Raw genomic sequence first — 27,931 nt, 5'->3', positions numbered from 1 at the left:
TGAGAACACGGTAGGCCGGGGTTAGGGAAGGTAGCTGGGGGAGAGAGCTTTTCTGAATGACTCACTAATTTCCCTCCTGTTGGGGTGGAAACAAGTGGCATGGGTAAACATCTGAAACCCAGGAGGGAGGAGGAGCTGGCATGGCTGACCTGCCCCAAGGGTGGTGAGGTGCTGCAGCTACTGCTGCTAGTAGGGACTGTCCGCTGTGAAAACAACACCTTCCTGTTGGCACAGAATCTGCCGCTGCCAGCCAGCTTTCATGTATTCATGCAAAGAAGGAAAAATTTGCTTTTTGAAAAAAAGTGACTACAGCAGCATCTGCTGTCTCAGGGGAGATAGGCTTCATTTTAGGGGCAGGGGACACTTTGGTGAGGAAAGCTCGTTAATTGATCTGCCTTCTTGGTTATGGAGCTTGGTGAAGAAGATGGAGGTGAGTCACTTAGGTGATAAAGAGGTGGCAATGTCTGTAACCCCCCCCTCACCCTGCCATGGGGGGGGGACTGGATTTCTGGGAGGCCTGGAGTTGTCAGGAAGGAAAGAGATGGGCTGGAGTGGACCCCAGGACATGGTGGCAGCCCAGAGCCCAAGGAGAGATGTGCTCAGGGACCTCTGGGGTAGGGGCAGGGCTGAGAGACTGAAAGGACAAGGATGAAAATTCCTAAAGTCCAGCGTGTCCGGTCCTGGGCAGCGGGAGGGCTCCCGTCGTCTGTCCACGTGCAAAGCCAGGCCCTCACAGCAGCCTTGGGCTGGACCTCGGGGGAAGTGAGACAAGGGCGCTGCATTTACTCGGGCGACTATAAGTCAGAACAGGAGGGGATGTGGGGACAAGGTGTGCCCCATGCTGCCACTTCCCTACTTGCTTCTCCTGGGAACCTGCAGAAACAGTAGGGAGTACCCGGACACCCATCCCAAGCGGGCACTGCGGCTCGAGCTCTTTGCTCTCCCTGTGGGTGAGCAGCTTGCAGGGACCTGGGGCAGCCAGCCACCCCACCCTGGCGGCCAGTGTGTTCCCCAGGGACCACGGGGATCCGTGCCCAGGTCCTCAGTTCTTGGTTCTGGTGACAGAGGGCCTGAAGAATGTCTGAGTGTCCCCAGCTCCCCCTGCACCCTGGCCAATGCTCTACTCAGTCAGAAGGCTGGGGCCTGGGGACTTGGGCTGGGCTCCATATGGAGACCAGGAAGTGGGCCTGCAGGGTCGGGGACCCCACCTGAGTGGAGGTGAGGCACCTTGGTCCCAACGGGCTCTACGTGCCACTGAAGCCGAGCAGCGAGTGGTTTGCTGTCAAGGACACTGCTCCCTCAAGGTCTGCCTGGAGCCCAGGCCTGATGTCTGTGACAGAAGCAGAGGCCGAGCAGCCCGAGGCAGGGCCACCACAGCGTACACTGCGCCTCTGGGTTGGGCATGCTCCCACGTGCTGTGGGCTGCAAGACAGCAGGCGTTGGGGGCAGTTAGGTGGCTGCAGGGCGCTCACAGTCCCAGGAAGGTGTGCATATGGAGGATGTCCACCCCTGTTCCTGGCCCAGGCCCGGCTCCAAGCGGGCCCCGTGGTGTCCCATCTGCTCAGGGCAATGCCCGCCGGTCACCACCACGGGCCCTCAGCTGCCTCCCCTCCCCAGCTGCTGCTCTGTGGGCCCTGCAGCCTACAAATGTATCTGCAGCTCTGAATGTCGGAGAAAAAACGCCACACTGACGGGAGCCGAGTGAGAAAGGCACAATTTATTGGTCACGCAGATGACACCTGTGGGAATGGGGCGCGTACCCGTTTCTCTTGGACTCTCACATACATCTGGACTCGGTTCCCTACATTAATTGTTATGTCAAAAAGCAACACAAGGAAGGACATCACCAATCTATTCTCCTAGAATCCGGGAAGCGGAGCTGACAGCCACAGAGCTTGGAGGAAAAGCTGCGCGATGCCGAGAGCCGGGGGCCGAGAGGCTGCCCTCCCCGGTGCCGGGCCGGGGAGCTCGGCTTTCGGGAGCAACAGCAAAGACTCTTCTACTAGCAGGACGGATGAGTGTCGGGGCTCGGCCCAGCCCGTGGCTGGCTGCCCACCTCGAGGACGGCGTGAGGAACCCGCACGGGCCTCGGCACCTGCAGCCCGGGCTGAGGCCAGATCTCTCTGCTGGGGAGGAGGAGCTGATTTTCCCGCTCCTTCCGAGGAGGAACTGGGAAGCCGGGCAGGTCCCTGCCCTCACCCAGCTTGGCCAGAACCCCCGCCCCGCGCCCACCCTGGGGGCTGTGGCCAAAGCAGCCAACAGTACGGACACTGGATAGGACAGAATGTTTGTACCCTTGTCTGGCCCCAGGAGGGCGCTGGCCTTCTTAATGCTTTGTCCAAACCCCTCCGGACCGCCGTCTTGAACCGGTGGGTCTGGGCACGTGGTTTTAGTTGGCTGGAGACGCCACTCCCGAGGTTGAGGTCGTCCCGACGTAAGGCTCACAAAGCACTCAGCACAGCACGGGGCCCCGCGAGCGCTCCACCCACGCGGCCAGTATTATTATTAATATTATTATTATTTATCTCTCCACCTTCAAATCCGCTCTTCAGTTTCTTTCTTCACAATAGCAACCCAGACAAGGCTCGGGGTCCCAAGTACCAAAGTCAAGCCGGGGACCGGGCGGGCGGCCGCCTGTCTGGTGTGCATAGTCCTTCTGACCTCGGCACGAGGCGCCCGGATCCGCAGGCGGCGCACTCCCTGGACCACACACGGGAGCCGGGCCTTTTGCTGAGAATCACGAAGCCTTGCGCAGGGAGCTGGTGGGAGGAGCCAGCCAGAGGCCCCAGGAGGGTCCCAGGGCCTTTGCACTGCTCCTCCGGGCTCCCGACTCGCTGGCAGCTCACCGAGGGCTTCACTGTGGGAAAGAACAGAAGGGCTGTCAGGGCCCACGTCACTAAGTGGCCCCGAGTCCCTGTATGCTATGGGCAAGGCCAGGCTTCCCTGGAAGCTGAAAAGAGCCAGCACATGCCATTCTAAGCATTTGACATATATTCTTTTTTTTTTTTGAGACAGAGTCTCGCTTTGTTGCCCAACCTAGTGTGAGTGCCGTGGCGTTAGCCTAGCTCACAGCAACCTCAAACTCCTGGGCTCAAGCAATCCTGCTGCCTCAGCCTCCCGAGTAGCTGGGACTACAGGCATGCGCCACCATGCCTGGCTAATTTTTTCTATATATATATATTAGTTGGCCAATTAATTTATTCCTATTTATAGTAGAGACGGGGTCTCGCTCTTGCTCTCAGGCTGGTTTCGAACTCCTGACTTCAAGCAATCTGCCCGCCTCGGCCTCCCAGAGTGCTAGGGTTACAGGCGTGAGCCACCATGCCTGGCCTTGACATATATTCTAATATACATTAATATATACATATAGGCAATAGGTATATACAGTATATATGATATATGAAATCATGTGTTGTGTATGACTTCTATATAAATGAGAAGATATAGTAATAATACACAAGAGTCTATGATAAAATGTAATTCTCCCTATACATTTATGAAGTCCCTTTTTATAGATGAGTAAACTGAGGCCCAAGGCCCAGAGCCACAGGGGGGGAGCTAGGATTTAAATCCAACAGTCAGACTCCAGAATCTGTTCCTAATCACTATTCATTTTGCTATATTCATTTGCTCATTCATTTCCTATAAAAAGAAATCTATTTTATAGGAAGGAAGGGGATATTGTGTCTGAAGTCTCTAAAACGCTGGGGAAATTTTAAGTTCTGATGCTAATGACAGTGACGATGAACTATAAATGATCTAGGCTCCTTTACTTCACAGAGCCTTGCCCCTCCAGGTCTGACAGAGGGCACAGCCCCTCCTTCGCCCCTTTCAACAACTACCACAGAGGAGACGCAGGGTCAGGGGTTCTGGGAAACAGAGAGGCCTGGGTTCAAATCCTGACTCCAGCCCTTCCTCATGGAGCAGCTCCCAGGACGATCACACGCCCGTGTGCACACACACACGCACGCGAGCCCACGTGCAGCTGAGCACACACCTGTGTGGCCGTCCTGCTCAGCGGCCCCTCCTCGGTCTGGTGCTTGCCGTGGTGCGGGAGCTCGCTGTTGTCGCGGTAGTCGCGGCCCTGGTGCTGCAGGTGCAGGACCGCCAGGCTCTTGACGGGCAGGGGAGGCCGCGGCGTCTGCTGGCTCATTTCCGACCTGGAAGGCTTGATGGGCCTCTTGGCCGGCACAGGGGCCTGGGGGCCCGCCGGGGCCTTGGGCTTCCCTTGGCTCTTGTCCCCAGTGGCCGCCCGGCCCTCAGCGGAGGACGAGCAGGTGAAGGAGCGCAGCCGGGGCGCGGGCACCTGCTTGCCTGTCCCCTCGCTGCGCTCAGCCTCCTGGGCTTTGGTGAGCGTGATGCTGGGAGACAGGAGCCCCGGCTCCGGGCAGGGCGGGGGCTCCTTCCGCAGCATTTTGGGCGATTCCTGCTCCTTCCTGGGCGCCGGCTTAGGGAAGGCGCTCACGGAGCCGTACAGCGGGTTCTCAAACATCTCCGGCTTCGTCAGCGGCAGGTCCTCCGGCTCCGTGCCGCTCTTCCCCGGGTCACCGGGCCTAGAGCCAGACAGGGAGGAGGGCACTCAGGAGAGGAGACTCGGGAGCCTTCCTGGAGCTTAACGGTCTGGGCTTTTCTTCTGGGGTGATAAAACTGTTTTGGAACTAGATAGACGTGTGTAACGCTGGGAAATGTACCAAATGCCACCAGATTGCTCATTTTGAAATGGTTAAACTTATGTGCATTTCACCCCCATTAAAAAAGGGAAAGGAGACAGCACTGTGTTAATGGTATTATCCGCGTGGGTGACCTCAGTTCTGGCCTGGGACCTTCTCCCATAAAAACTACATACATCAGGGCATCAGTGAGCAAGGGGGACCCCACTGGGGGTTGCATGGGAGACACGGAAACGTGAACCTATGCAGCCCGGCAGTGCCAGCCCCCCCATGCTCACCAGATGAGCCTGCCCTCCACAGTCCCTGCCCTCCTGCACTGCCAGGCCTCCCTTCCTGGCCTCCCCTCCCCAGCCTCTCCTCTGCCCCCGGCAAGATTCTGCTGACCCTTGTGTGCACGGCTGGGTCTTAACTCAAACAAGGACCTTGCTCAGGGGACCAGCACTCCTAGCTGACACCGCATTCCCCCAGCTGCATGCAGTCCTCTCCCCGAGGTCGTGTGGGCCTTATCTCTTAACTCATTGCGGGGGGGGGGGGGGGGGGAACACGTGGTCATGGTGAAAATCAGAGGGAATCGGGCATTTGTGATTCTTGGGGAAACAAAGACCAGTGACGAGAAGACAGGCCTGTCTGACTGACGGGCAGAGACAATTCCACGTCGTCACCCAAAGCAGGCAAGACTAACAGGAGGGTTGGGGCCAGTTTGAGGAGGTCTTTCAGCCAAGGTAAGAACATGAGCAGGTAAGAGAAGGGAGGGAAGGATGTTCTTGGCAGTACGTGCAAAGGCCCTGAGGCAAGAGGGCCTTTGGCTGGACGAGATGGTCTGCAGCTGGAGCGGGGAGCTGTGTGAGGGGTAGCCCCCCGCCTCCTGACAACCTGTGACAGGCAGCTCCACGGGGAACTCACATCCCCGAGGAGAAAAGAAGGAGAAAGAACACGTGTTAGGGGAGGAGAGTTTGAGAGAGAAAACCTGAAGTCACTAGAATACCGAAACGGCAGCCCCACCCCCACCCCCGTGGTCCTTCCTTGGCTGCCCTGCCCCGTCCTTCTGCCTGCGCCAGTTCCACCCAGGCCAGCGTTCTCTAACCTCCTGGGCTTCCCCACAGTTGGGTGGCCAAAGCCCTGTCCCTCTGCAGGCTGGCCGCTCTGCCTCCCTTTTGCATTCCCGGTTCCAGCTTCTAAGTGTCCCCCACAGGGGACACTAGGAGGTTGCATAGGGAACAGGCACCCCCATGGTTCAGAAGAGAAAGGGGAACCCGAGATAGGGAGGGGCTCTGCACCGAAATCCCACCCCCGTTCCACGGTGCCCTCCAGGGCGTGGAAGATGCCTGAGGCTTCACTGGTTCTAGAAACATATTTTTCAATAAAGGTAGTTTTTACAGGAGGTTGCTTTGGGGGGACAGTATTGTTACAAATTTCTATCCTTTTTCTTTTTTTAAATTAAGTTGCATGGAGAAGTTAGGACACGGGAGATTCCACAAACACATCTTGAGCGCCTGCCACGTTCCAGGCCCCGAGGATCAGTAGTGAAGGAAACAGGTGCAAATCCCTACCCTTAGTGGCTTCTGTTCTGGGGTGAAAACCTGGGGGACCCCTGTCAGCAGGGACGAGAGAGGGCTCAATGACGAGGACGCTCACCTTGACTCCTGTGTCCTGAGGCAGGGGCCCCGGTTTGCCGTTGAGGATGAAAACTTCTTGGGTGACAGGGGCGGCTGGCAGGGAGGGGTTGGAGGGTTATCTCCCCTCCCCGGCCCCAGGGAGGAGTCCTTGGGTGGCTGGTCGTAGCTCCAGGCTGTGGGCTGCTGGTCGGGGGACAGGGTCTGCTTCACGTGCAGGGACGTCGGCTGCCCAAAGGGCCCCACCCCCATGTAGTTGGGGTTCATGATTTCTAAGATGCCGGAGCCACCGCACGGAGGGGCCCTGCAGGGAAGACACAGAGTCACGTCTTAGTAACTCCTTCCCTTCCGGAGGGCAGCGCCAGCCCAAGGACCGTGGCCTCTGATATCCCCTGGGCTGTCTCAGCCTCTCAACCCCTTCACTTCTTGGGCGAGCGGATTCATCCATCCACCCACCTAGCCATGCATGCTACACAGCGGTCACCGAGTGCCTGGGAAGCCCAGGAGGGACTAGGGCTGTGAATGAGGGAGGCAGCCGCTGCCTCTATCCTGGCAGAACTCACATTTGACAGGAGAAACAAACAATGCGCCAGCTCAGTGGCAGAGAGTCGTGGTGTTTCTGTAGTGCTTAAGTCTGAGAGTAACAGGAAGTAGAGAGGGAGAGACTACCAGGAGGTCTTTCAGCCAAGGTAAGAACACGAGCAGGTAAGAGAGAAGGGAGGGGAGGATGATCTTGGCAGTTCGTGCAAAGGCCCTGAGGCAAGAGGGACTTGGCTGGTCTCAAGATGGTCTGCAGGCCAGTGAGCAGGTAGGGGGGATGGAAGGAGAAGCTGGGGTCCATCTGGGACACGATGGCCTGCACTGCTGTGTGTGCAGTATCAGGGTGGGGACAGCTATGGGGGCGTTTGGAAACATGAGTGAGGTGGCACAGGTCAAGGCTGGCGCCTGGCATGGGGGGGGGCAGTCTGCTTAAAGCTGTGGAGGGAGTGGCCCAGACGAGGGGCCCCAAAAGACACACACGCTGCACGCTGCCTGTGCCAGGCAGTGACCTCAGGGGAACTGAGCTGTGTGTACAGGCTACGCTCCAGCTCCCATCTGCGCAACCAGTCTGGCGGCTCCCGGCCACGTCCCAGCCGCTGGCGCCGCCTAGGCAATCCACGCCGGTTCTCACCCTAGTCAGAACGCAAAAGAACTCGTTTCCCCATGCGGATCCTGACTCTGGAGCCCAGCAGACACTTGGGAGCCAGGACGCCCTTGCTGAGGGGCACGTGGCAGAGGGTGAAAGCAGTGTGTGAGTGCCCACGGCCGGGACCACCGGAAGCTGGATGTGGACCAGGCAATGGGCTGGAGATGGGAGCTCCCGTGTGCACAGGGCTGCGTGGGGCGAGGGACAGGCAGTGTGGGGACCCGAGGTAGGCAAACCCTCGCCGGCTGGATTCTGGAACACGAGACCACTCCAGCAGGTTGAGGCAACGCAGCCATTGAGGACACTTGTCCCCCAGTAACACAGACTCTGACCTCCCTATCAATCCCCGTTCAGTCTCAGCCAAGAGCAACCTGTGTATATTTTCCCCCAGTGACTTCCCTGTCAGCATCAGGACGGGGTTGAGTTGGTCACAGACCCCCATGACTGTGATGTCCCCAGTCCCCCGGGAGACGTGGCAACCACATGTTGACTTGGAATCCCTCAGTCCTCTCTGCCGTCGCTTCTTCCCGGACTAGGCCGCGAGGCCCTAAGTCAGGGACTGCGCCTATCTGCCGTGGTTCCCCTAGATCCGGACACGCGGTATGAAGCGACTGAACTGTCCAAGACAGAGCGTCTCCCAGGCTTTGGAGCAGTCCCACAAACCTCCCCAGCGACGTGGGTTTGTGGTCGGGAGACTCGAGAAAGCACCTCTCCTGGGCCGGAGCTTCCCGTCCCCTGCGCCGTGGTTTCTCTGCAGCTCCCTTCCCGGGCCCGGGGCCCGCAGGGCCGCCCTACCTGCCGGCGGGTTCCCACTGCTTCATGGGGTCGTGGCTGGTGAGGCTCCTCAAGGACTTCTGCCCGCTGGACTCGTCCCGCTCCGTCTTCACAAAGTCTGGAAGGAAAGGTCAGGGAGGGCACGTGAGGGCCCAGGCCCCGAGGGTGGGCCGGGGGTGGCACAGTGGTTTCCACGGGAGGCCGAAGCCGGACGTGAATGACTTGGGAAGGTGGGTTAAGCAAGATTCTGAGGCCCCAAGGGAGTTCAGTGACCGGTTGGTTATGCCGGCGCGTGTTTGACCGTGTGGCCCAGAGTTGCCATTTCATGGGACACATCCAGCTTGTTGGTCCCAGCAAGGGACAAAACAGGCAAGCGCTTCTGGTCAGATCAGAACAAAGCAGACGTAACAAGGCAGCTCCAAAGAGCGCGTGGTACTCAAAGCCAACCTGTTCATGGGGCTTCAAGGGGGAATGGGGACCCCGTCTTCACATCTGACTGTGGCTTGTGGTTGTGGAGGTGCCACGTCCCCATCACTCCAATCCGCTGTCCTGCTCGAGCAAGGAGCTCCCACAGGGCAGGGGCAGCCGCATGCCCAGGGGCAGCTGCCCTCGACGGACTGGAGCCGCCACACGTGGTGAATCCTGCTCTCCCCACATCTGCGCTAGAGGCAGGGGACCAGCACGTTTGCCGCTGCCAGCTTGGCACTTTCCCACTTGCTAGCTATGTGGCTTGCGGCCAACCACATAAACCTCCCTGTGCCTCAGTTTCCCCATCTACTAAAGATAACAGTGCTTGGCTGATTGGGCTGTTGAGAGAGATAAGTGAGATGACATTTCTGAGATGATCATTTTGCACATCATCAGGTGTACTGTTAAAGGCCAATTCATTGCAGGCATTGTTATCTGAGTGCTTTTAAGCAGGCATTAAAGCGAAGAGAAAAAGAAAAAAAAAACCCAAAACTAAAACCATAAAAACCCCACCTGGTGCTTGTGTGAAAGGAAGAAATACTTAACACAGTTTGGGCGGCTTTGTACCTCTCATGTCTTTCGTTATCTCAGGCAGACAAGTATTCACATGATAGATACTAATGGGAAGTACAAATGTCAATTTCCAAGTTTTATAATTTTGGGCAGGATTAAGAGAAAAATTACAAGTTGCAGTCTAGACACTCCCTGGTGTTGTCACTATGTTATTCAGGTCCCTCGGCCACATTTCCATATTCTCGTGACAGAGTGGTGACCACTTATATCTAACGCATCTGCAGAGTCTCCTCTGGGGACAGACCGAGCATGACTCCCGAGGCCGATGTTTCGTGTCGGGTAAGAAAACACCTGCAAAGAGTATTTGTCACCTTGCGTGGCTGCACGGTGTCACTTCTGAGAGCCACGATAAACAAATCCTCCCAACAGCCAGCCAAAGCCGGTAAGTGGTGCTTAACAGGTCAGAAAGACTTGAGTTCAAGCTGAAAGGGCGTGGAGGAACCCTGCCCAGAGAGGCTGCTGCCCTTTTGGAGGGTGGCCGAGCTGGAGTAAGGGGGAGCCACAGAAATGCACCAGGGCCCAGGGTGGGGGCTTCTGACCTATGTAGGGGACAAAAGTGGTCTGGAAGGGGCAGAGCCCTGGGAGGGTGCCGTGAGGGGAAGGTGCAGGCACGTACGGGGATGTCTGTACGTGCGAGTGGCACCATGGGGCCGTGTGGATGAACAGAGGTTGCACGAGCAATCCTGCAGCCACTGCTTTCGCCTCCTTCCCTGGGTCACCGGGAAATGGTCTGCTTTGGTCTCTTGCCAACACCCCCCCCCCACCCGTGGTGGAGGGACGCGCAGGAGCGGCAGGGCCTACAGGCTGACAGATGGTGAGGGCTGCCAGGAGTCAGGGGAGGGCCCGCCAGACTGCCCGTGAGCCCCTCTCCTATGCTGGACTTTTGCTCAGAGCTGCAGCGCACAGAATATTCCACAGCCGTGCTGAGCAAAAGCGCATCCCTGTCCGGAAGGCGGCGGGGCTGAAAAGGGCGCCGCGGGGGCCCGGCACTCACCGTAGAGCCTCTCCCTCTTTTTGCCCTGGGAGGTCTGCAGCTTGATCTCGCCCCGGAAGTGGCCGGTCATCTCTCCGTGGTGGGTGAGCGGCGTGTGGATGGGCAGCTGGGTCTCTGTGGCTTCTAGCCGGAGGGCAATGCAGCCCTCGCCTGGGGAGGGGAGACAGGGAGTGAGGACCCCGCCACCTCACGGCAGAGGCACCGAGCACCAGGCCCGAGAGTCACTCTGCCCCACGGGGACGGTCGTTCGGAATCGTGGCTCAGGCGACGGTTATTCAATAAACCCGTCAGAACAAGGCCTCGGCAATCTGGGGCCAATGTCTCAGACCTAAGAGCAGGATGGACTCCATGTGGATTAGTCCATGTAAAAGATAAATTACATAGTAGAAAACCGAGCAGACAGAATTAAATATTAATCTGATTCCTATAGGGATGACAACGTCCCAAGGTTTGAAGCAATGTAAGAAATGACAGGCCGGGCGCGGTGCCTCGCGCCTGTAATCCTAGCACTCTGTGAGGCTGAGGAGGGAGGATCGCTTGAGCTCAGGAGTTCGAGACCAGCCTGAGCAAGAGCAAGACCCTGTCTCTATTGAAAAATAGAAAAAAAAAATTAGCCAGGCAACTAAAAATAGGAAAAAATTAGCGGAGCATGGTGGCGCATGCCTGTAGTCCCAGCTACTTGGGAGGCTGAGGCAGGAGGATTGCCTGAGCCCAGGAGTTTGAGGTTGCTGTGAGCTAGGCTGACACCACGGCAATATAGTCCAGGTGCCAGAGCAAGACTCTGTCTCAAAAAAAAGAAAGAAGAAATGACAAAACAAGACCAGAAATGAGGATATGCAAGCTTAAAATTTCTGCACAAAGAAAAAACTAAAATAAAGAAGAAACTGACTGGCACAGCAGCTGCAGCCAGCGTCACAGGCAAGGAGTTCTTTACCTGAACCCCACAAGAAACTCCTCAAAATCAAATCCCCAGGAGATAACTGGGCAGACAGAACAAACAGACGTTTCACACAGAAAGAACAGTAGCTGGCTAATTTCAATAAATGGAAAATAGTCCAGCCTTCCTAGCCATCAAAAAGGCGGACCAGGGAAACACCAAGGTGCTCCTTCACAGAATGAAATCAGCACAAACAGGAGGGAGAATAACACCTTCTCCACGCCAGCAAGGACCTGGGGAAACCTGTACGTGTCACGGTCAACTGAGGCAGCCCACATGACAATCAGTTTGCGGCTAATTGCCACGTATCACAAACATACTGATACCCCCCAGCCCAGCAAACGTGTCCTACAGAGACAACCCAAAAGAATACAAAACGTGGCTGGAGAATGAAAACTGTCCACAGAGATGCATCTCGGCGTGACTGAGAGCACTCGCGGCACAGTGGCCGGCAGAGCCTCCACGGCAGCAGTGAGGGACGCTTTCAAACACAAGGGGACAGTAAACCCACGGAATGCCATGCAGCCGTCTAAAGGAACAATGAGAAGACAGGGTGGGTCTAACACCAGGCGAGAAAAGCGGAACGTGACATGGCGTCTCTGTGACGGTAAGCGTGCAAATCCACGCGTGCCTGAGTATGAGGACGGGGACGGAAAGCCACGACAAACACGATCGCCGTGTCAGAGAAGCAGACGTCCGTGACTCCTTTTCCTCTCTATCGTTGGGACATGCTGTTGAGGGTATGAACAGCAAGGGGGAGAAACAAGGGTGGAATGCGGTGTTCAAATGAGAAAACGCAAGCTCGCTCTCCTCTGCATACTGCCTGTTTCCTGCCACAGAGCTTAGGACCTGCCGGCCAGTCACCACGGAGCCCTGAGGCTCTGCCACCCCTGCCCTGGCTCGGGGACCTTCTTATCAGTGCTGCCCTGGGAGGGGTGAAGGGTGCGGATTCTGGAGCTGGGCTGCCTGGGCTCAAGTCCAAGGTCACACAGTTACCTTTGACAAACCACCCAGTAGCCCTGTGGCCTTGGACAGGTCTCTTCAGGTCTCCCAGCCTCCTTTCCTCACCTCTCCAGGAGTGACAGCACCTACACCCAGGTGTGAGCAGAGCCTGCAGGGGTGGGGGAGGGAAAGGCGCCACACACAGGTGACCTTGTGTCTTCAGCCTCTTTCTCTTCCCAGGCTTCTGCCAAAGGGCACATGCAAAGCTCTTCCATTTAAAACCAACAGGGGCACAAACACTGTCTCCTGCCCCAGGCTGTCATTCTCCTCTGGCTCCCCACCCCACCCCTCCCAGCCTGACTCCCCCAGCCCTGCCCACCACCTCTGAGTCACTCTGCCTAAGGGACACTGCTCAGTCTTTGTTTCCTTGTGTCTCTCTGAACCATACCTTCCACACCTTTTTATTTTTTTATTTTTTTGAGACAGAGTCTCACTCTGTTGCCGGGGCTAAAATGCTGTGGCATCAGCCTAGCTCACAGCAACCTCAAACTCCTGGGCTCAAGCAATCCTCCTGCCTCAGCCTCCCAAGTAGCTGGGACTACAGGCATGCACCACCACACCTGGCTAATTTTTTCTATATATTCTTAGTTGCCTGGCTATTTTTTTTCTGTTTTTCAGTAGAGACAAGGTCTCACTCTTGCTCAGGCTGGTCTCGAACTCCTGAGCTCAAATGATCTGCCCGCCTCGGCCTCCCAGAGTGCTGGGATTGCAGGCGTGAGCCACCGCCCCGGCCACACCCTCCTCTGATGGTCTCTGGCAGCACAGCCTTTGGTTTCCTCCTGCTCTGGCTGCGCCTTCCTGGTCACCTTTGCCTGCTGTGCTACAGCAGACCCAGAAAGAAATGGAAACGTCATTGACTGAGCGGCTCAAACCACCAGCTCAGGGTCATCCTTGACACCCTGCTTCCCCAACCCCACGCCCAAACAATTTCTCTACTCCACACCTCCCGATTTTATCCTCTGCTCTCCCTTTTTACCGTCACTACTTTCATTCCGGCTCCCTCACCTCTCATCTCCATGACTGCAAGCGCAGATTTCCAAGATGTGACTGTGAACCTGTTACTGTCTTGCCTGAATCTTTAGTGGCTCCCTACGGCCGCCAGGATAAGGTGTTTCCCCTAAGCTCGGGTTGGAAGGAGCTGCCTCCAGCCTCTCTCTGGCCCTCTGCCCCTTGCCCTGTGCTCCAGCCACACTGCATGTAGGTGTGCGAGGTTGAACCGACTTTGGGCTAGAGCCCCAGATGGGCTGAGGACGGAGCAACGACCCCTGGTCTCGCAAGTGGGACAATGGGTGGGGCTGCAGATTCCACAAGCCTGCACCGGCCGGGCACCAGCAATGCTGAGCAAAAGACCAGAGAGCGTGGGGCAGATGTTTCCAGCACTCCCAGCCCACGCAGGGGACCCACCGCACCCCAGCCCAAATCCCTCTGGCTGGGGGAGATGGTCCTCGTGCAAGGGGCGGCTGCTGGGGGGGCAGAAGCAGCAGCCTGTTCGTGCCTGAGCAGGTATTCTAGAGACTCGCCCAGCAGGGAGGGAGCCCATGCCCCTGAGGAGGGCGGCTGGGGACACATGACAGCAGAGCAGTGAAGGCAGAGCTGGGTTCAAATCAGGGCTCAGCCAGTCACTACCTAGGTGATTTGGGCAAGTCACTTGGCCTCTCTGAGCCTCCACTTACTCATCTGTTAATTTGGAGAATAGTCCCTGCTTTGTAAGGTCTCGTCAGGACTAAACCAAACAACGCGTGCAAAGCGCAGGCACAGACCTGACACTCAGGAAAGGCTCAACCAATGGCAGGTGTGTGGCTGCTGGCAGTTCTGCCCAGACGCCCGGTGGGGCGGGAAGGATGACCTACTACTAACAGTACCCCCAGCAGCGCTGGGATGAGGAAAGGGGTGGCAGGTGGGCTTTCCCAGAAGGAGATGCCACCCCAGAGTTACAGAGGAGGCTGCCGGCTGGCAGGCAGGTGTGGCACCCATCCTGGGACACCTACCGTAGGATTCGTCGCTGTCAGAGGACTTAATGCTAATCAGGATATGCTGGTCCAGCAGGTACTCGGGGTCGGAGATGATGGGCGTCAGCTGCAGAGAGAAGGCACAGGGTCAGAGCTGACAGGTGGGGGGCAGGTGGATGAGGGTCACCAGCCAGACGTGGGGAGTGTGTGAGAAAACGGGACAGGTGTTCTTTTTTTTTTTCTTTTTTTTTTTAATTTTTTTTTTTAAAGCCAGTCAAATTTAGCAGTGGGGGGTTGAATACCAACTTTAGTGACACTAATGTGAATAAGTTCTGATAACCCACTACCATCGGACCAGCCGGGACAGGTGTTCTTATTACCCAGATCCACGTCTGTCCGCACCATGCCCAAGCGAACAGGAAGGAACCCCGTGCACACCCCAGCCAGCACGGCGGGGCCCCTTTCTTACCGGCCCCCCAACACCACACTGCACCCCAGGCCCCTAGGCTGGGCTGCGCTCCCAGGTCCTAGGGAGACAGCCTGACCGCACATGCGCCCCACTACATCGCCCCCTCCCTTCTTCTGCAGATGGCAGGGCCCTGGGGCTGGACGCGTCTGCACCCCGCTCTGCCCCTGGCTCCTCCCAGCACACAGGCCTGCCCCCGCCTGGGGAGGACGCAGCCTCTGCGTCTACGCAGCAGAGCCCCCAGTGGAGCCTGCGGAGTCCTGTTAGGGGTATGGCTCAGCGAATGACAGACAGACTCCCCAAGGTCCAGCTGTGTCGCCGACCTGCTGCCAGCAGTTTTCAGGGCCAGGGCCTGGCCTGCCCGTGCCGGGTGACCTCAGACATCACCAGCGCAGGGCCGGGTCCCCGCACACACAGGAGAGTTACAGACGCACCAGCTCCCCGAGCTGGACGCAGACCCCATGAAGTAGGGCTGCTCCTCACGGAGACTGCAACACAAAGGGCCAGATAAAAAGGTCACATGCCGCTCTACTAGGCTGTCCCCTTCCTTCCCCTCCACAGGTAGCGAAAGGCCCTGGTGCAGGGCTCTGGGCACCATGCTGACCAACAGGTCGGACTTGCTATGTCAACATTCAGAAAGTTCCAGAACAATGACTAGAAATCGTGGGGGGTGGCTCTGGGGCTCCACAGCTGCAGTGACCACTGGGCTGACATGTGGTGGTCTGGCTCTAAGTCAGACCCAGGGCGGGGTGGGGCGGGGGCTGCGGATGCAGTGGGGAGCGGGGTCAGACCCCTGAACACCGAATGTCTCTGGGGGACACACTGCTACGGCGGGGCTGCCTGCCTGGGCACCGCAGCGGGATTTAGGGGTGAAGAGGGAGACCATCAGGCGGCAGGGGCAGGGGTGGGGGGTCAGGAGCAGGAGGTGCTGTGGGAACACCCGGTGAGGCTGGAGAGGGATGGGCTTGCCCCACTAGGCACCAGGGAGTCCACTGGACGAGAGGGAACGCCAGGATCAGACGGGCATTCCAGAAAGATCCATCAGGCTTCAGGATGCCTCAGCAAGAAGACAGGAGGGGAGGAGCCCCCTGGAAGGTGGTGGTGGGACCGGGACAGGAGGAACAGCAGTGGGGATGGTGACAGGACGTGGGGATGGAGGAAGACAGTGCCTAAGGGTCCCCGAGGGGACGGGGATGCTGGCATGCTCTCCAGCGTCACCAAGGGAGGAAATGGTTGCTCAGGTCCCGCGTGGGAGCGGCCGGGCAAGGAGCAGTGGCAGGGCGGGCGTGGGCTAGGTAAGGCGGAAACGCCTCCTTGGGTCCTGGAGCCCCCAGGACGCAGGGGCCTGAGGACAGCCCCAGGACAGGGACTCCTGACAGCCGTCCCGGGCCTCGGTGAAGACCTCAGCAGAGCCATCAGGACAGGCCGGGGCCTCCAGGTAGTTTGGGATCACACCCGTGCCAGCCTCTGCTCCTGAGATAACACGGCCTTTTTAGGCGGCCCAAGAGCTGGTCCCAATCAACAGTTGATGCCAGCGTGGGTAGCCTGGGCCCTGAAACCTGCCTGCACCCCATCCCAGCCTCGGGAGAGGACGGGTCCCTCCACCCCTCCTAAGCCTGTGCCTTGAAACCTCCGAGGGCACCTTCCAGGGGAGGCCTGAGACCCCTCCCTCCTGCGAGGGTCTTCCCAGCCCTGGACTCCCGAGTCATACCCTCCCCCTCGGGACGTGAGAAAGACAGCATCCTGCTCTGCTTTGAGCCCGGCACGAACACCTGGGGCACCTGATGACTCGCACCCGGTGACAGCCACGTCTGCACTGTTGATTCAGCATTGCAAAGACAGTTTTGGTAGAAAACCATTTTTCTGCGATAAAGATGAGTGTGTCCCTCTAAGGTTTACTGCATGTTTTCAATTCCGCCCTCAGCTCCCGCAGGGCCAGGGACGGTCGAGTGCTTCTTCTGCTGGCAGTGTACGGCTAGGAGCCAACAGACTCCTGTCTGTGCCTTCCCCGGACCCTGCGAGCCAGCGCTGAGTAGGTGGACAGCACCGAAGGGGAACCAGGGGTCTTGGGGACTGTGTCCTACGTCTGTCACTGCAGCCACGTGACTGTGAACAAACACTCTCAGCTTTGCTCCTCCGGTTCCTTCCCTAAATCACGTGGTTAGACAAGTCAACCTCTTTTTTTTTTTTTTTTTTTTGAGACAGAGTCTCACTCTGTTGTTGGACTAGAGTGCCGTGGTGTGGGCCTAGCTCACAGTAACCTCAAATACCTTGCCTCAAGCGATCCTTCTGCCTCAGCCTCCCGAGTAGCTGGGACTACAGGCATGCACCACCATGCCTGGCTAATTTTTTCTATATATATTTTTAGTTGGCCAATTAATTTCTTTCTATTTATAGTAGAGACGGGGTCTCACTCTTGCTCAGGCTGGTTTAGAACTCCTGACCTTGAGCGATCCCCGCCCGCCTTGGCCTCCCAGAGTGCTAGGATTACAGGCGTGAGCCACCGAGCCAGGCCTAGATGCCTTCTTGATCCGTTAGGGGAACTGGAACCATTTAGGAATATTGGGGCCACTCACACCACTGCTAAAAAAACGTGTTTTAAACCACCTTGAACCAGAGCTCGCTCGCAGGGCAGGCAGGGGGAGGACTCCGGCCAGGCCCAGCCGTAGCTCTGCCTCCGGCCGGTTCCGAAGGCCTGGGGAGAGAAAATCCTCCCCGGGGAACATCTTGCTCTCCAATTACCTTTGGAAGGGTCTCGCCAAACTTCACCACCAGCTCCCCCTCACTTCCTTCTTCATTCTCTCCTTCCTGACTCTTGACAAAACCTGTTGGAGGACAAGAAGTCTGGTTTTCTGAAGACGGAGCAAGAGCCAGACAGAAGAGACTCCCGGGGCAGGAAGAGGCCCTCCCTCCTTTCCTGTCTTTCGGGGTCTCGGCGTCATTTAGGAGTCAGGCCTGCTGGGAATTCTGTTTTTGTGCAGGGGATGGTCATTTGCCAACACGGTCTAATTATTTTTAGGAAAATCAAAGAGATTCCTCCTCCTTTTCGGTTCCTCCTTTGCGACAAACCAGGCAACAAAGAAATCATCACATCACAGGCAAGAAGATTAGGAAACATGACAGCTCATCCCACGCCACTCAAGATAGCAGCCTTTTGAAATTCTAATTTAAGCTTCCTAATATGCTGTTTCCATAGAAATGTGTGCAAGTGTCTCGATAGTTTATTAAAAACACCCGCACAAAAATCCTCGTCCTTTTTGGAACTGCTTTGAACCCTGCTTGCAGAACCGGGGCCTGGGGCCTCAGCGGCAGCCTCTGCCGTGGCTGGGCTGGGTCGGGCCGGAGAAGGAAGGGGCCCGGAGGGCACAGTGGTCGCTGGTGGCACATGTCTTCTTCCCGATTTCCAGAAGCACCCAGCCATGCCCTCACAGGACGCCTCCTTTTGTGGAGTTGCCACGCCCCGCCCATCCTCCACCCCCCCTCGGTGGAGAGCTAGATGCGGCACAGAGCTTTCCTAGCCACGGAACAGCTTCAGACAATACGCCTAGAGTGGCACGCAGGAAGGGCGTTTTCTAAACACAGGAGGTGCGTGCTACATGCTGCTGGCTTGGAGGAGGCTGTCCATCCCCAACCTGCTTTCGGCTGCAGTGGACACCCTAAGATGCCATAATCCTGAAAGAGCAGGACGCAGGAGCCGGGGCCACCAGGGGCACCAGGCAGCCAGCTCCACAAGCTCCGGGACTTTGCCCAGCACCCTCTGGTAGCGTCAGAGCCCTGGCTTGGGGGACGCCAGGGGGGTTACAGCCTGCCCTGAGCAGACAGGGAGGGGAGCCCACTCCCCAAAGGAGAATGTGGGGCTTGTACATGCGTGGCTGCCCCTGCCCCCAGGGCCAGAGCAGCAGCGCTGCAGGCCGCAAGGAGGCCCCTCACAGTAGCTGGAGTCCCCTAGGGCTCTCCACCTGCAAACTTCTCTGACCCCTCGGAGGCCACTCCGAGAGTCCTTCCCGGGGAGAGGAGACCCGGGGCGAAGCACCGCTCACAGGAAGGCATTTGCGAGCACGGGCCGCGGCCTGCCCACCGAAAGGCACGTTAGCAGCCACTCACTCTCCAAGCAGCTCGAGTGGAACTCCAGGTAGAATTTGGTCTGGGACTTGGTCTTCAGCGTGGCGTAGCACCTGAGGAACTCGATCTGCCCTTGGCCGTCCACAGCCCCGGGACCTGCAACAGCGCAGAGCGGGAGTCAGTTAGTTGCTTCATGAGTTTGGAGACAGAGCGTTTCAAATCAGCCTCCCTCCCAAGGATCTTCCCCCTGGCTTCTCACTCAACGTACTGAGCTCCTTCTTAGGGCCAGAGGGAGGTGGGAGTCCAGCGAAAGGAAACGTTTTCCTCGAAATAAAGCTACATCTAAATATGCCACCCACTCTGAGCGTCCCGGCCATGGTTGTGGCCTTGTGCTGTGAGCTGCCATGGCAGGAAGCCGAGCAGAAAGAGCGAAGGGTTCGAGGGGCAAAGACCTAGTCTCAGGCTTGTCTCTGAATCTGCGTGGCTTGTGGCAACACCCTTAACCTCGCTACCGCAGTCTCCCCAGTAGTCCCAGCTTCCTAAATGAGCCTGGATGGTCTGCCAACCACGGGAGTAGGGAGCAGGCAGAGCAGACATGGCCCCTGGTCACCCAGGCCGAGAGCAAAATGGACACACCGCAGAGGATGCCTGGCCTCTGCTAGGCCCAGGGTGGCCTGGCAGCCAGGGCTGAGCTGGATTATTTGAAAGATTACCTGCAAATCTAAATTTATGCCAGTGGTTTCCCCAAACTCAGTCATCTGCATCCTACCTTAACAATGTTTACTGTCTCTGCCCGCCACGCACCTGCACTGCTATTTACTTAATATTTTCCCTCAATAGACTCACTTTTTAAATTTAAATGTGATTAAATAAAGTATATCACAACACTAAATGGAAAATCAATGTTGCTTGCCTTACATAGAAGGGACAAATTTAAAACATATTAAACACATTTTACTCATGTCCCCGCCGGAATTGTCTTTGGTCGAAGATAGGCTGCACCGATTTACCCGATTTTCCAGACTGCGCTAAAACCGAGGCTCAGAAGGCTGACGTATTTGCCAAACAGAGCAAATAAATTCCCTGGACTGAAACTGTGAGGCGGCTCAGACACGAAGAGCCCTGACCGACGGGCTGTGCACTCACCCAGAAGGTAAGTCGCCTAACGCAGACAACTGACCGCGGCAACCAGAAGATGAGTGCCCGATGGCCCTTGTCTTTGAGGAACACAGAGAAAGGGACATTGCTCGTTGCTTACCATTCTTGGAGACAAACTGGGAAGTGACGCCTGCCTCAAACGTGGCAAAGACGGGGCTGTGGTCGCTCGTCATGATGTCGCTGGTACTTCCTGCAGGGAGGGAAGGCATTTCTGAGCAGGGCAGGGAAGCCCTTCTGGTCAAGCCAAGGATGGCAAGCCCAAGGCAGAAATAAACTCTCATTACGAAGCCCTCCAGGAGTGGCACAATGTTGCACCTGCTGTCCTTCGAGTGTTCTGTGAAATAAAGTGTGTACACTGCCTTCTCCATAGATAAAATAAGCCTGTGCTAGTTTTTCCTAAAGACTCGTGAATTTTTTTTGGAGACAGAGTCTTACTCTGTCACCCAGGCTGGAGTGCTGTGGCGTCATCATAGCTCACTGCAACCTCCAACTCCTGGGTTCAAGTGATCCTCCTGCCTCAGCCTCCCAAAGCAGAGATTACAGGTCTGATGAGCCACTGCACCTGGCTAACTTGTGAATTTTTAAACAGATTATGGAGTGTGAACCATGGAGATTTTTCTGCTCTAATCACTTTATTTTACTGATGAGGAGCCCAAGTTGCAGAGTGGGATGAGGACTTATTGTCATTCAGCTCATCAGTGAGACAGACAGGGCACCTTCCCCACCCCACGGTGACTTGCAGGATCAGGAGAGAGAGGAAGGTGCTAAAGTGTAGACACTAAGTGTAGACATGTCTGTTAAAGAGCTTGGAGCTCAGGTGAGAGGGGAAGGCACCGGAGCACATTTGCAGGGGAAGAGAAAAGGAATAGTTCCAGCAGACTGAGTACTTTTGAGACAGCCAGTGGGAGATGTCTGGCAGGAACCTGGGCACTCAAAGCTGGAGATTTATCTTTAGATTTGGAGTCATGAAATAAGGTGGAAGCAGAAGCCATGAGGACATTTGGGCTTTCACAGGGAAGATACAAAGGGTGAGAAGAGATGAGGATGGAATTCCAGGACACACCAACCATAAATGGGCAGGCAAAGGAAAAACTGCATAGGAGACCAAGAAGGTGACAAAGCAGATTTGGTATTTTTTTTTCTATAAAGCTTTTACACATCAGTAAGAAGAGATGAGCACCCCACTACTCAACCAAGCAAAGGATATGAGCAAAAAATTCACCACAGAAGTACAGATGGCTAAGAAACATAAAAAATTTCCCTTGCTAAGGATCACTAGAAAGCCAAACTGAAACAATGAGATGGAATGGAGACAGAGGGTGATGAGAAGGAAGAGAGTGGGGCCACTGGCTGTGGAGGAAAAGGAGAGGGAGTCAAGGGTTCAGGTGGAAAGGTTATCCAGGAAAGAAAGATAATAATGTTTCCTGGGAGGGCATCAGCCTAAAAGCTGTTTGGACATGAGCAGGAAGAAGTCAGAGAGGCCCAGTGCTGTCTAAAGCAGGACAGGATGGAGTTCAGGAGTGGGGCAGGCTGCAGGGCTACCAGTTTTTGGTGGCTGCAAAGGACAGGATGTTCCAGGGAGAAGTTAAAACCCTGATGAGCAGGTTTTTCATAATGTTCTCAAATTGTTTTATTTTATTTTTATTTTTTTATTTTTTTGAGGCCGGGTCTTACTCTGTTGCCCTGGGCTAGAGTGCCGTGGCATCAGCCTAGCTCACAGCAACCTCCAACTCCTGGGCTCAGGCAATCCTCCTGCCTCAGCCTCCCAGGTAGCTGGGACTACAGGCATGTGCCACTATGCCCGGCTAATTTTTTTTCCTATATTTTTAGTTTAATTTCTTTCTATTTTTAGTAGAGACGGGATTTTGCTCCTGCTCAGGCAGGTTTCGAACTCCTGACCTTGAGTGATCCACCTGCCTCAGCCTCCCAGAGTGCTAGCATTACAGGTGTGAGCCACCAGCCCGACCTCTCAAACTATTTTAGATATGCATTAAACATAATAGCAATGGCACAACAATGTGCCCTTAAACCTGGGAGGCAGACTGTTAGATGTGTGGCCCTCAATGAAACCCCACCTCCCAGTAACCACACCCTCTCTGTGGCCTCCTACCACAGTGACTTTGGGCTTGGCCATGTGACTTCCTTTGGCCAACGAGATCTCGTAAATGTGAGGCAAACAGAGTCTTTAAAATTTTCATAGTTCCTACAGGTGAGTCTTGCAGATAGAAACCCTGAGACCAGGAAGTGAAGATGCCTGCACTAGCCCGCTGGAGGGTGAGTTGCCACCCTTGCCCCCAGCCCCCAGCCAGCCAACTCCAGATCCGAGTGGGTTCCTGCCTGACCGTGCCCAGCCAACACCAACTAGAGCAGGGAGGAACAGTCCAAATTCAGCCCGGCCCACCGAATTGTGAGCAAATAAATGGTTGGTTTAAGCAACTAGGTTTTAGGGTAGTTTGTTATTCAGTAATAGAAGGAATGGAAATCAGTTCAACTCGTGCAACCAGAGTTAAATTTGTGGGACTGATTTGCTGGTCCCCAGAGAGAGTGGGAGCCAGGAAAGTGGCCACTGGGTAGTAGCAAGAGTCCCCCTGCTCCTCACTCTGAGGGAGGCTGGGGTCAAGAGTGCCCAGCTGGACAGGCCTGGGGTCGTGAGCTGCCCATCCCAGGATCCTGGCCTGTGACCTGCTCATGTGAGGTGCACCTGAGGAACAGGATGACCCTCCTTTGGACACCACTCTCTGGGAATTTAAGATGTTTCAAAAATAATGCCATGATTCTCAGTCCATAAAGTGTTCTAACTAATTCTGCCCTGTGAATTTTTAAGGTCTCACTTTGCAAGAATAGGAACTAATCAGTAGCTTTTATGAATAAGCAGCGAGGAAATTAAGAACTCCTTCAGCATATCTTAAACTTGTAGGGTCAACAGTTATTTCTTAATTGTTTATATAACTTAATCCATAATTATTTTAATTCTGTATATTATGCCCTTTTCATCAATTTAACTCAATTTACCTTTAAACCGTCCTAAATACATGTATGTACACTTATGTATTAGGTTGAAACATATGAATTTCCAATAGTTGATTTTTGACAGATGAAAATACCACTTCCATATGGTTCCAATCTAATATGTTCTCTTCAAAAGAAATAAAACTGAATTTCTTTTAAAAAGTGCTCTGTAAGCCAGGCACAATGGCTCCTGCCTGTAATCCTAGCACTCTGGAAGGCCGAGGCAGGAGGATTGCTCGAGCTCAGGAGTTCGAGACCAGCCTGAGCAAGAGCGAGACCCTGTCTCTACTATAAATAAATTAGCCGAACAACTAAAAATAGAAAAAATTAGCCAGGCATGATGGCACATGCCTGTAGTCCCATCTACCCAGGAGGCTGAGGCAGGAGGATTGCTTGAGCCCAGGAGTTTGTGGTTGCTGTGAGCCAGGCTGATGCCACGGCAGTCTTGCCTGGGCAACAGAATGAGACTCTGTCAAGAAAAAGAAAAAAATGCCGTAATGCAAATATCTCCCAAAGCAGGGGGTATTTATGTTGCAGCCCCAGATGGGTGGGGACACACCAACTCTTTCTGGTCACTTGGTTAGGGCTGGAGGCAGTGTTTCTGTTTTATGGATGAACAGACTGAAGCCCTTTCCTTTTAGGGCAGTCCTGCCTCCCACTGTGGTTCTGTTCTCTGAACCTGGTCTGCTGTCACCCGGCGTTTCAACTCACCGTAGGACTGACACACCACGTGCACCAGGGGATACGACTTCCAGAGGACCCGGTCGCACCAGGAGGGCAAGTTGTACTTCATCTGCAAATCAAGGTCACGGGCTTTGTAAAATGCCTGCTGCTTTTTGTTTAATCAGCAACAGAAAGCATTAACGGGTGGCCTCTGCAATCCTCGAATTCATCTTTTAATTGCTTCAAGTCCCAACTCCACTGCCGTGCCCCACACGCTCAGACATCCCGGACTCCCGCTTTAGACCAAGATCAATCCACCCGGCTGTGTTCCCTCACCTGTCCTCCTGCCTACGTCAATAGCTCTTGTATCTTCACCTTCAGTTACTTTCTTTCCTACTCAGATGAACGTGTATTTTCAACCCCGACTCTACTCGCCTTCTCCAGCTACTTACTTTAATAACACACTCCAGCCAGCAGCCCCCTACCTATTCATCCACCCATCCGCCTGTTCATCTCCCCATCCACTCATCTCCTCTTCCACCCACCCATTCACACACTCATCCATCCACCCTGGTGGAGGGCAATCAGCTCTTCCGGTGGATCCTGCTTTTCTCTTTTTCTTTCATTTTCACTGCTTGTCTCCCTGACCCAGGCTCGAATTACTGCTCAGCTGGAAAACACCATAACGGCCTCCTCATTGGTGCCCTGCGTCACCCTCACCCTTTATAGTGACATGACCAAAATTCTTTCTGTGCCACTTCGATGCCACTAAAGCCCAGCAGAACTTTCAGTGGCTTCCTGTTGCCTGTCACCTCCTGGCATCCAGGACACCCCACTCTCCCATCTCAGGCCCCGTCTGTTTCAACGTGAGCCCAAGTCAAACCAGGCCATCCTGCATCGGCCGCACATGTGGCCCTGTGGTCCTGCCCTCACGGTGGTGGCTTTAGCCCAGGTGAGCCCTTCCACGCAGCAGTCAGCGAACACCTCACAAGGGGGGGTCCCATCCCGAGTCAGCCTCATTCGTGGCAGCAGTTCTGAATGGTTCCTGCCCCTGCCGGTTGAGCCCAGCTGGTGCCCAGAACTCTTTCTGGAGACATTTGGAGCTTGTTCTGCCTTTCCCTGGACGTCTGGCTGCCTTGGGTACCTCACCACCGCGGGCGGCCCTCTAACCCTCGGGACCCTGCCATGGGCTGCCTTCTCTTTCCTGCTCCCTGGCCGTTTCCTTCTCTGACTGCTCTTCGATGCATTTGCCGTGGCCACATTCTGCCTCTAGTTACCGGTAGTTGTGCACTTCTCTTGTCTCATCTCGTGAGTGAGATGACATCTCATTCATCCCCGCCCCCCCAACACCTACGACAGTGCCTAACTCTCATCAGGCCACCAGCAAGTTTCTCTGAACAAATGGATAAATAAATATTTTTATTGCATCTTTCCCCAAACACTGATCCTCATGGCCTCATAAGAAGATATTAATTAGTATTCCATGATCAATTGAGTTTGGCACACAGATTTCCTCATGGAGAACCAAAACGTTCTTGTACCTCTAAAGGCTCTGGTAAGTCCTGCAGTGAAGAAACCTGTTTGGTGTTGATTCACTTGGCAGTTTAGCAAGTATATTTGATCACAGGACTTTTTTTTTTTTTTTTTTTAAATGAGCTTCAGAACCCAGTTAAGGAAAGAATGGTTTCAAATCCTCTCAGAATCTCAGAATACCTGGACAGAAGGTAAATCATAAGGGTTGTCAGTCCAGCTTGTTGCAGTGCACAAGTCCAGATGCCCTTTCGCTGTGGCACAAATCATCACTTGCTTTCTAATGCTTGCTCTTCCCTTTCCTTTTCCTTGCCTAGTGGCCCAGGACGCTCTCTACTTTCTGCTTGCCTTTGGGCACAGGCACGAGCGGGGTGGTGGAGCACTCACCCCGGTTGCTTTCTGCTTAGTGTAGGCGTATCTGTCCCGAGTCAGCCTCTCAAAACGGTAGGTCGGTGCAAACGTGATCTCTTCCTCCTCTGAAAAACAGACACTTTGGTTTCAATCCTGACCCCCCCAGGCTCACATCCGCCAGCTGTCCCTGCTGTCCAGGCACAGCCCTGCCACCCGCGAGGGTGCTGGGTGGGGAGAGGGGAGCCGGCCACGAGCAGGGCCTGGGCTCTCACCAAAGTGCAGGAAAACCTTCTGCTCCCTCCTCTCCGTGAGCAGCTGGTCGTGGGACAGGAGGTCCGCGTACTGCTGCTGCTTGATCTTCTGGATGATGGCTTCTGCCTCCTGGAACAAGGACACGCCCCGGCCGCGGGTGAGACAGCCCTTCCCTTCCGATCCGGCCGCTGAGGGGCTATGGCCCAGAGCTGGGCGACCCAGGCGGCAGAGCGGTGGGAGAAGGGGTGGCCGTGGCACCCCTGGGCGACAGCAGGTGGAGCCGAAAGGAGGGGCCGCGGCTCTGCACCAGGAGCAGCAGTGAGTCCCCGAGGGAGTCGCCGTCTGCCAGCTCGGTCCCTGTGTCTGCACGGCTGTCTGCCTGGCGCTGACTCGGGGACCCCGTCCCGTGTGGCCTCGGCCCCAGGCCTCGGCGTTTCCTTACCCAGGTGGGCAGATCCACGCGGTAGTTGAGGTCTCCCAGCCAGAAGAGGTGAGTGAAGCGGTGAGTGATGTTGAAGGGACTCAGTTTCTTGTCTCCCAGGGCCAGGAACCGGAGAATGTTCATGTAGTTCTGGTTTCGCCTAACGCAAGGTAAAAGCGGCCACCTAGTACGGGGTCGCTGGTCCGCACTGTGCTACGGGACTCAGCGGGGACTCAGAACAGCGAATAATCTAGACGGCTGCTGCCTTCAGGAATTGATAGGCAGAGCAGGCTTTGCCCTGTGAAGCCGTCCCATGCAGCTTCCCTTCAGTGACAGAGTGGTATTGGGGTACATCAGCTTACAGACAGAGACGTATCTTTTCTAACCTTCAGACAAAATTCACCCACACATGAGGTCACTATTGTGCTGCAGTTGCCTTTTAATGAGACCATGAAAAGCCCTTAAAGGCTGCAGGACACCCAAAAGGTCCCGGGCGGGGGCTCTGGGGTTGAGGGGTCTGAGGTCGGTGGGCAAACGACCGGTTCTGGCCCTGGGGGATGGGCTGCCTTACCTGAGTTTCTTTTCACTTCCTGAAGTCAAGTGGCTGTTCACAAACCCCAGGGAGGTGCCATTGAACATGAAGGACACCCCCACAGCTCCTTTGTTCCCTAAAGGGAGGGGGAGAGAGAAGAACCAGAATATCACACAGGCAAACCTGCCAGGGGTTAGGAAGTCAAGGCAAGGCCAGAGTAAGAGGCAGGTGAGAGGCCCAGGGGGCCTGGAAGTCGGGGATGCTGCTGCAACCCACTCCTGGCGTCTCTCTCTAAAATGACCAGCATGCCAAGCGGCCAGGGACGATTGATAGAAGCAGCCAGAAGCCTCCGAAATAAGACTCAGAAGGAGGTGCCTGGGCTGGTGGCCTGACCTCCCTCCCTGCTCACTGAAGGCTCCAGGTGAGACTCAAACCTGCACTGAGAGCACAGCTTTTCCGCCTACGTTCTGATCTATTTCAGACTAGCGGTTCTCAAAGCGTGTTCCCCAGAGCAGCACCAGGGAACTTGTGGGGAGGGCAGATTCTCAGGCGCCCCCCCCCACCAACACCTACTGGATTAGAAATTATAGAGTGCGCCCAGTAATCTGTTCTTCACAAACCCTCCAGGCCATGAGTGGACAAACACTGGCCCACGGCCAGCTAAACATGGTTTTTATATTTTTAAATGACTGGGGAAAGAAATCAAAAGAAAAAGTCTTTTGTGACATATTAAAATATGAAATTCAAATCTCAGTGCTCACGAAGAGCATTTGATTGGAACACAGCCCTGCCATTCAAGTAGGTATCGTGTGTCGCTGCTTTTGGGCTACAGGACAGAGCTGAGCAGTCGCCACAGAGACCCCATGGCCTCCAGAGCCTGAAGTGTCACCGTCTGGCCTTTTGCAGGAAAAGATTGCCAACCCCTCTGGGAGACGGCTCTGCCCAGAACAGCAGCCACGAGCCACTGAAGCACTTGAAGCACAGCCGGTCCGAAATGAGATGGCTGTGAGCACGAAACAAATGTCGGAATAGTGGCCTCGGTGAGAAAGCAGGGTGTGAAACGTCTGATAACACTGTACCTGGAATGCTTAGTGGAACAATAGCATTTCAGATGTATGAGGTTTAATAAAGTCTATTATTAAAATGAGCTTCTCTTGTTTCCTTTTATTTTTAATGTGGCTACCAGAAAATTTAAAAAGATCTATCTACTTATTTATTTATTTTGGCAGATTAATTTCTTTTTATTTTTAGTAGAGACGGAGTCTCACTCTTGCTCAGGCTGGTTTTGAACTCCTGACCTCGAGCGATCCGCCCACCTTGG

The 27,931-nt window shown here is 55.2% G+C and overlaps 1 protein-coding gene across 1 annotated transcript in view; it reads right to left on the bottom strand.

Annotated features, from left to right (window-relative positions):
- Positions 1 to 1,697: 1,697 nt before the first annotated feature.
- The window catches only part of INPP5D (inositol polyphosphate-5-phosphatase D), a 104,528-nt gene continuing 78,294 nt past the window's right edge, over positions 1,698 to 27,931 (bottom strand). The window contains exons 14-27 of the mRNA XM_012791603.3: positions 26,650 to 26,746; positions 26,100 to 26,238; positions 25,678 to 25,786; positions 25,442 to 25,530; positions 23,573 to 23,654; positions 19,953 to 20,042; positions 18,737 to 18,850; positions 17,375 to 17,457; positions 14,206 to 14,293; positions 10,279 to 10,428; positions 8,265 to 8,361; positions 6,306 to 6,587; positions 3,998 to 4,553; positions 1,698 to 2,857 (exon numbers count right to left, since the gene is read on the bottom strand). Coding sequence (XP_012647057.2) covers positions 2,855 to 2,857; positions 3,998 to 4,553; positions 6,306 to 6,587; positions 8,265 to 8,361; positions 10,279 to 10,428; positions 14,206 to 14,293; positions 17,375 to 17,457; positions 18,737 to 18,850; positions 19,953 to 20,042; positions 23,573 to 23,654; positions 25,442 to 25,530; positions 25,678 to 25,786; positions 26,100 to 26,238; positions 26,650 to 26,746 — 1,979 coding nt within the window. The 3' untranslated portion in view covers positions 1,698 to 2,854. The remainder of the gene's footprint in view (positions 2,858 to 3,997; positions 4,554 to 6,305; positions 6,588 to 8,264; positions 8,362 to 10,278; positions 10,429 to 14,205; positions 14,294 to 17,374; positions 17,458 to 18,736; positions 18,851 to 19,952; positions 20,043 to 23,572; positions 23,655 to 25,441; positions 25,531 to 25,677; positions 25,787 to 26,099; positions 26,239 to 26,649; positions 26,747 to 27,931) is intronic.

This window comes from Microcebus murinus, chromosome 8 (assembly GCF_040939455.1).
Source record: "Microcebus murinus isolate Inina chromosome 8, M.murinus_Inina_mat1.0, whole genome shotgun sequence".
Taxonomy (NCBI): domain Eukaryota; kingdom Metazoa; phylum Chordata; class Mammalia; order Primates; family Cheirogaleidae; genus Microcebus; species Microcebus murinus.
This window is presented reverse-complemented; position numbering and strand designations above follow the sequence as displayed.